Here is an 8,118-nt window from a genome sequence, read left to right on the forward strand (position 1 = left end):
AGGCTAAAGATGCTCTTTCAGGGTCCCTCCCAACCCAAATGCAAACTGTGACTGAAGACCTTCAAGGCAGGCACTGCCAGCAGAGGTTCCCAGAGGCATTAATGCACCTCCCTTTGCACAAGGGGAACTACTCAACACCCTTCAAAGGAACACAGCCCCCAGCTGAGTGTTGTTCTGTTTTCCAGGAACATCCAGCCAGGAAAGATTTCAACTAGACAATGATCTCCCCCAAAATTTGGAGCCAATCCATTATGAACAATCTCAAATCACTCCTGAACCATTTTGCACTCTTTGGTCAGAGAAATAAATTGGTCACACCATGCTTAGCCATCACAAATTCCCCCTTCCAGATGCTCAGCAGGAGAAGAGAGTGACCTTAAACATTAAATTGTGCCATTTCCCCAGCAAACCCAAGAGCTATAAATATCTCCTCTCAGCTGAAGGAGCTCTAAATACAACTTCTCACATCTCAGGGGAAAGAGAGGCAGCTTCACAAGATGATATCCATAAGTGGATTAAAGCTGCAAGACACAACTGCAAGCCAAGGCTGAGTTGGCACTGCCAGAAAGTAAAGAAGGCAGCTGCAAGGTTTTGGTGCTTCCTGTGATGTCTGTCCAGGCCAGAAGCTTTGTGCTTTAGCCCCAGTGGTCATGATTTCAGTTTGAGAAGGTTGGAGTATCAGATGCTTGGCACATTGTCCACCTGCTGGACAGAAGGATGGCCAAGAGCCAGCAATGTATCCTTGCAGCCAAGAAGGCCAATGGCATCCTGGGGTGGGTTAGAAGGGATGTGGTGAGTAGGTCAGAGAGGTTCTGCTCCCTCTCTGCTCTGCTGAGGCCACATCTGGAGTATAGTGTCCAGCTCTGGGCCACTCAGTTCCAGAAGGACCTGGAGGTGTTCAAGAAAAGCCTGGATGAGGCATTCAGTGCCATGGTCTAGGTGACTGGATAGGGCTGGGGGATGGGTTGGACTGGATGATCCTGGAGGTCTCTTCCAACCTGGCTGATTCTGTGAATACTATGAATACTCAGGGAACTGCTTGAAAGAGTCCATGCCAGAGCCCCACAGCTGCTGCAGGCAGTGGAGCATCTCCTGTGAGGCCAGGCTGAGGGAGCTGGGGCTGGGAGCAGAGGAGCCTGAGGGCTGCCCTCAGTGCTGTGATAAAGATGTGCAGGGCAGGAGCCAGGCTCTGCTCAGGGGTGTCCAAGGACAGCACAAGGGGCACTGGGGGCAAGCTGGAGCAGAGGAGGTGCCATGGGAACAGGAGGGACAACTTTGTCCCTGTGAGGGTGCAGAGCCCTGGAGCAGGCTGCACAGAGAGGTTGTGGAGCCTCCTTCCCTGGAGTCATTCCAAACCCACCTGGATTTGTTCCTGTGTGACCTGCCCTGAGTGACCTTACTCTGGCAGTGGGGCTGGACTGGATGATCTCCAGAGGTCCCTTCCAACCCAAATCACTGTGTGACTATTTTATCAACCCAGCACCTTAAAACCAGGTTTTAGTTTAGAGAGCTGAACATAAATCTCCCAAGATTATGTTGCATGATTAGGAATGAAGCCTAAATCTTCTCTTTCTCTTTGCAACAGCACCTTGGCTCCCTCACAACTGTGTTACCATGACTCCTTAGTTTTAAGACAGAAAAAACAACCCCAACAACCATCACCACAACCAGGATCTAAGCACTTGGCAAAAGGTAGTTTGATTTTTGCTTCAAGAAGAAATTGGTTTTCTAAAGAAGTGGTTGCCTAAGTGAAAATAAAACCAGCACCAAAGCTCAAGCCCTGTACAAATGAATGAGGGAAGGTAAAGAGCTGCCCTGGGTGGTTTTAAGGAGAGGTTTTGATATTTAGCTCCAAGAACAGAGCAAAAGAATGAAGATCTGGAAGCTGAAGATTGCACTGGTGGCTTTATGCTTGGTCAGACAGAGCTTTAGACACCACTCCCCACCACCACTTAATGCAACCTGATCACCTCTCCAATGTTTTTGCTCTCTAAACTCAGCAAGTTTAGAGCTTAAAATACATTTTGAATGTTCACAAGAAATGTTTTCTACACGTGGCAAGAATTAAAGCACCCTAAAAGCCTTTTTGATGTAAATTAAGCTACCCAGAGGCATTTTCCACCTCACCAAAACACAATGCAGGCAGAGGTCAGCCTCTGCCCACCAGGGACTCACAGCTGACATCAACCACCCTGCAAAATCCACTCAGCCTCCTGCAGCAGCTGCACCTGGGAATCACTCTTGTGAGGGCAGCAAACGAGAAACCATTTGCTAAACCCCACAAAAGCATCAGGTCCACTCTCATCAAGCCTCCAGATGAAATGTAAACCACAGAAGAAACCCTGAAGAGCAGAAAACCTCACTTCAAACCTGCCTGGATGCTGTCCTATGCAACCTGCTCCAGGTGAACCTGCTCAGGCAGTGGGGTTGGACTGGATCATTTCCAGAGGTCCTTTCCACTCCCCACCCCAAGATTCTGTGATTCTGTAACTTAAAGCTCTGCAGCTTTGGGGATGGAGCTCAGTGTGGGTGACCTCACAGCCTTCAGAATGAGCTCCAAGTCTGGGGGTTGGCCAAGATGACCTTTGAGAGTCCCTTCCAACCTGGTGCAAGCAGTGAAATAGGTGTGGAGGAGGAGTGCCAACACGTCACTTGTCCTGCTAGCAAAAAGGGCTTGACCAGATGATCTCCAGAGGTCCCTTCCAACCCCTGCCAGGCTGTGACTCAAAGTTCTGCAGCTCTGGGCACGGAGCTCAGCGTGGGTGACCTCACAGTCCCCTTCACACCTTCAGAATGAACTCCCAGGCTGAAAATAGGCGCGGAAGAGGACTGCAAACATGCCACTTGCAATGTGACCTACTGCTCTGGATTCCAGCCTTATCTGCCTGCATTCTGGCACATCAGCTCCAGGAGATGAAGCAGCACTGAAGGAAGAGTGGTAGCAGTTTGTCAGGCCACTTACTGATCGGAAGGAGCAGCGTACGTGCACCCGGAGGGGGTAAGCAAGCCTCGTGTCAGGGCTGCAGCAGAAGGTTACCTTCTTGCCACGGGGAATGGCAGCAGTCTGGCAGCACTGTGTGGCAGTGGTTTCCAGGACTTCATGTGGGGCAGTGATTGCATTGTCTCAGAAGAAATCCTAAGGGGTAGCAGGTAAAGGGGGGGTTGGTAACGCTGCTGCTTCACGAGGCCGAGGCTAAGCAGCCACAGTGCTACTCCTGAGCTAAGTCCAAGCTCTTTCTTAACAAAGACAAAATCTCTCATCAAACATTGTCCTGCAAGCACCTGTGGGACACTTTCTGGTTAGTCATAGCACTGAGAGTATTATCTTAACAGCACAGTAATACTGACCCCATGCCCAAACCCACAACATAAACCCCCACCTAAAATTCGTGAGAATTTGGGGATGGGAGCCTCTGGAAGAGAGCAGAGTTCCCTCTTTCCTCCACTGCTGCTCCCCAGCTGGTTTGATTCCAAAGGGGAGGAAGCAGGGACCTGTTCCTGGATGCATTTTGCAGGATTTGGCAAGCCTTAACCCCAGCACTTCCCTCCTGCTTTCTGCTGAAACCATTCCCCCCACCCCTCCAGCTTCTACGCTGGCATTCACCTGCAGACAGCTCTGCACTGGGAAGGGAAGGGACTGCTACCAGCACAGGGCACGGGGAAGAAAAGAAACCCTGCCGAAGCATGAGGCAGGAAGGAGAAAGCCTGGAGGTGAGCTGTGAGAAATGGCACAGGCAGGAGAAGCTCTGGGGACAGCAGCAGGAGGAGGCAGGGTCACAGCAGCGACAGGCTCACGGTGCTAGCTTGGCTCAGCAGTGTGTGCATTGAGAAGTGCAGCAGGGAAAGGTTACATTAGCACATCACAGCCCCAGACGGTTGGGCACAAGCTTAAGGTGGCAGTTACAGCTCCTTTGAGGGGTAGGACATATGCTCAGAAACACAGAACCTGAGATAATCTCCATTTCAGCACAGCCTGAGCTCCACACAAAGCAACCTTCAGGACCTTGTACTGCTCTGGGTTCCATCCAGTTTCTCATCACTCCTGTGACCTCAGCCCATCTCTAATCCCACTGCTTGGCTCCTCGGCAAGCTACCCTAGTGAGGCCATCTGACATTCCCACACAGCCCATTTCCCTTCCTTGGAACACACAACTGGAGGAGCCTGGCCTGAGAATCAGCCCCTCTGGGCAATAGAGGACTCCGCTGAGGAGGCTTCCAACACCTCCAGCTGCTCCCTGCTTTGCTCTAACTGCCATCTGCTCACAGCTCCATCCCTTCATAGGTCATGCCTTGGGTTCTCCACATCCAACTCTCTGCTCTAAATCCATCCATCTCCATCCCTCCTCAGCACTCCACACTCCTGGGGATGTCAAAGGCTGCATTTAGCATAAGGACCAACTAGACAGGAGCTACAGAGACTTGCTAGTGGAATGACAGAGCTCACAGGTCCACCTGCAGCAGAGGAAGCTCAGAGGTCACCAGCTCTCCACTAAGGCTTTCTCCATTAAACAGTGAAGATTAGCCCAAGGACCTGGAAGCCCACACCTAGCTGACACATCAGGGGACATCTCCCACCTCCCCACACAAGCAGAGAGAATCACACAATCAGTCAGGGTTGGAAGGGACCACAAGGATCATCCAGTTCCAACCCCCCTGCCATGGGCAGGGACACCCTACCCTAGAGCAGGCTGGCCAGAGCCCCATCCAGCCTGGCCTTAAACACCTCCAGGGATGGAGGATTCTGCCTTTCAAAACATCAGCATTTCCCTCCCCACAGCAGAGAGAGGGCATGAAGCAAAGCAAGGAAAAAGGCTTCCCAGATCTTTTTCCTGTGGCAAAGGAAGGTCACACAGACCCCAAAACCAGAGGTGAGAAAACATTCAAAGGGTGCAAGAAATCCCACTTTGTGTTCGAGATGCTGGGTGACACAACCCTGAAGGGCAGCCACTTCACTGCCTCTCCACCACAAAGCACATCGTTCAGTCTCACATCACTGTGCTGCACTTCATCTTGCTCCTAAACAGCACTGATTTTTCTCTGAGCAGCTGCAGAAACACAAAAGCCTTTGGGATTTGTTGAGTTTTGGGTTTGTTTCGTTACAGTTTGTTGTTGAAGAAAGAGCAGAACCGACACAGGGTTCCCTCCCTGAGGCAGGGCAGGACAAGCAAATTCCACTCCCGAGAAAGAAAGGCTGGAGCAGGAATTATTGCTGACACTCCACAATCAGATATTTCTTTGTTTGGAAGTCATTTTGCTCAAGCTGTGCCAGCCACATGCATTAAATATCCTTGGCCCACAGTAAGCTTGACAGCAGCTTCTGCAGTGGGCCCTCAAAGGGTGTCACAGCAGCAGAGACATTTTGAGCCAGCCAGATCAGTGTGGGCACAGATTTAGTCACCTCGACCCTAGGGGGGGGGTTTACTTCAGCTTCTTTCTCATGAGCTTCCCTGCTGGCATCACTCTTGAATTCGTGCTGCTAGTGAATGCCCCCAAAGGACAAGAGATACTCCAAAGCAAGCAGGAACCCTCCCAGCGATCAAGCTGAAGCCTCCCAAAGCTGCAGGCTACTATCAGCCATTTGGAAAAGCCCTCATCAATCCTGGTCCCTCCCAACTCAGCCGGCAGAGCTTTGCTAAACTGGGGCTGGGAAGCACCTTCTTTGTGCAGCAATCAGCCAGCTCCTCGGGTTTCATCTCCCCGGGAAGCATCATCCCTGCGCTGCGGGGAGCATCAGCTGGCTGAAAGGCTTTTATTAACGACAAAAAAACCCCACCCAACAACTCAACACATCGAATTCTCAGCAAATCGGCCTAGAGACCTCCTTTATTTAGATCGAGATGCCCGCCAGTGATGCCAACTTCCCCATCCCCACCACCACCTCAGGATGCTACAGCCTCAGCTCCTCACACAATGGGAGGCAGCAGTTCCCTAAGGAACCGTAGAATACACTCACAGGATCCTTCCCTATATGAAGGGATCCTTCCCTATATGAAGGGATCCTTTCCTATATGAAGGGATCCTTCCCTACATGAAGGGATCCTTCCCTACATGAAGGGATCCTTCCCTACATGAAGGGATCCTTCCCTACATGAAGGGATCCTTCCCTACATGAAGGGATCCTTCCCTACATGAAGGGATCCTTCCCTACATGAAGGGATCCTTCCCTACATGAAGGGATCCTTCCCTACATGAAGGGATCCTTCCCTACATGAAGGGATCCTTCCCTACATGAAGGGATCCTTCCCCATATGAAGGGATCCTTCCCTACGCCGAAGGAGGTGCCAATAAAATCCTCCAGCACCGCACCAGCTGGGGCAAACACCACTCCTTTTGGAGACCTTAAGTCTTCAAACCAGTTAAAAGCAGAGCACTCTGCTGCTCCTCTGCTGCTGAAACCCGAGCGCAGCCTCACGCCGGGTACCTCCCAGCTCCTCCCTACACACACCGAGGCAGAGAAAGCTGGAAAGTAGTAGGAAAGATTTCTTTTAAGTCACTGCAATTTTTTTTCCCCCCCAGCCAGCTCCGGTGTCTGGAAGCAGCTGAAGCTACTCGACGGAGAGGCAGGGAAAAGAGGGTGCCCGCAGCAGCTGCTGCCGTGGGGGGGGGAAACGAGAGCGCCAGGCGCTGGGCAGCGCTGGGGAAGGAGGAGGCTGGTCCGGGCACAGAACAAAGGCTGCCATGGCCACTGCCTCCTTTAGGTGCGTCGGAAGCACGGAGGGAGCTCTAACGCAGATTATCAGAGCGGGAAAGACGAAGTAAAACCCCAAAGCGATCACAAACTACGCCTCAGAGGGACTGAAAGCAGACGCGAGAGGGACAAGCTCAGGTTTTAGCGCTCCTCCCTCCCTCCCTCTCCCTCTCTCTCTCCCCGGGGATGGAAGGGGTCGGTAGGACCGCACGCCGCGCGTTAAAAAGGAACTTCTGGGTCTGCCTTTCTCCCAGCCCAGGCCCTCTGTTAACCGAGGGGTTGAACAGAGAAATGTCTCCTCGTCCAAACCCACCCCCAGCACGGGATTTCATCTCGCACCGGGCAGGCCAGTTAGACTGGACCGGCACAGCGGCCGCCGCCTCGCTGCTCCCCGCCGCCGCTCCCCGCCGCCGTCTCAGCGACCCGGGGCGTGTGTGGGTCCTTCTGCAATCCTGAGGCACACAGCCCTTAACGGGAGCTGCCTCCGGTCCCGTCCGCCTCACGGAATTCGGAGGGTACCGTGGCCGTTCCACCGGCGCCGGGGAAATCCTGCCCGCCCCACCGAGCCTGGAGATGCCCTACCCGAGGCCGTCCCGCCCCGTTCGGCCCCCCGTACCTGCTGTGAGGAGCTGCATGGCGTGAGTGAAGGACGGGTCGAGGCTGTCCTTCTCGGCCATCAGCTCGGGCAGGTACTTGTTCTCGGGCTCCATCTTGGTAGCAGACCCGCTCAGCAGCGGAGCGGGATTACCGGAGGAGGCCTGACCGGACGAGCCGGTTGCCGTAGAGCCGGGCGGCAGAAGCGGTGGTGGCTGCGTCCCGCTAGCGTTCCCACGCCCCCCCCCCTCCTCGGGGTGGTCGCCGCTGCTGAGGACCCCCTTGGCGGGCACCACCGGGGCCCGGCCCGCGGCCCATACGGCCAGCGGGGTCATCGCGGCGCTGCATAACGGGGAGACGGAGCGGCGGCGGCAGCAGCAACGGCGGCGGTAGGGGCAGCAGGGAGAACACAGAGCGGAACGGGCCAAGCAGCGGTGCCACACCGACCGCCGCAGCGCCACGGCCGGAAACGAGGGACCGGAAGTCCCACCCCTCTGTCTCCGTTATTATCGTTCCCCCCCCCCCCGCGCCGGCCGCTGAGCGCTAAGCCCCTCCCTCCTCCGCCTCAGACCCGCCCCCTTCCCCAACGCTCACACGCGATTGGCCAACGGCAGGCTTCGGGCGCAGCGCTCGTCCAGCAGCGCATGCGCTGACTGACAGCGGCCGCTCCGCTCGCACTGCGCAGGCGCAGAGCTGGCAGCGGCACATTGGTCACAGCTGTGCGAAAAGGAGTCCCCAGCGCAGCCACGGCGCATGCGCAAGCCCCGGCCGCGCCTGAACAAAGCGCTGTGGCGCATGCGCACTCCGCCCTTCCGCCAGGCGGCGGCTCCGAGGCG

The 8,118-nt window shown here is 54.6% G+C and overlaps 1 protein-coding gene across 1 annotated transcript in view; it reads right to left on the reverse strand.

Moving 5' to 3' along the window:
* KHDRBS1 (KH RNA binding domain containing, signal transduction associated 1) overlaps positions 1–7,778 on the reverse strand; it is a 30,904-nt gene extending 23,126 nt beyond the window's left edge. The window contains exon 1 of the mRNA XM_064172414.1: positions 7,305–7,778. Coding sequence (XP_064028484.1) covers positions 7,305–7,617 — 313 coding nt within the window. The 5' untranslated portion in view covers positions 7,618–7,778. The remainder of the gene's footprint in view (positions 1–7,304) is intronic.
* Positions 7,779–8,118: the final 340 nt, after the last annotated feature.

The sequence above is a fragment of the Pogoniulus pusillus genome, chromosome 37 (assembly GCF_015220805.1).
Source record: "Pogoniulus pusillus isolate bPogPus1 chromosome 37, bPogPus1.pri, whole genome shotgun sequence".
In the NCBI taxonomy this organism is placed as follows: Eukaryota; Metazoa; Chordata; class Aves; order Piciformes; family Lybiidae; genus Pogoniulus; species Pogoniulus pusillus.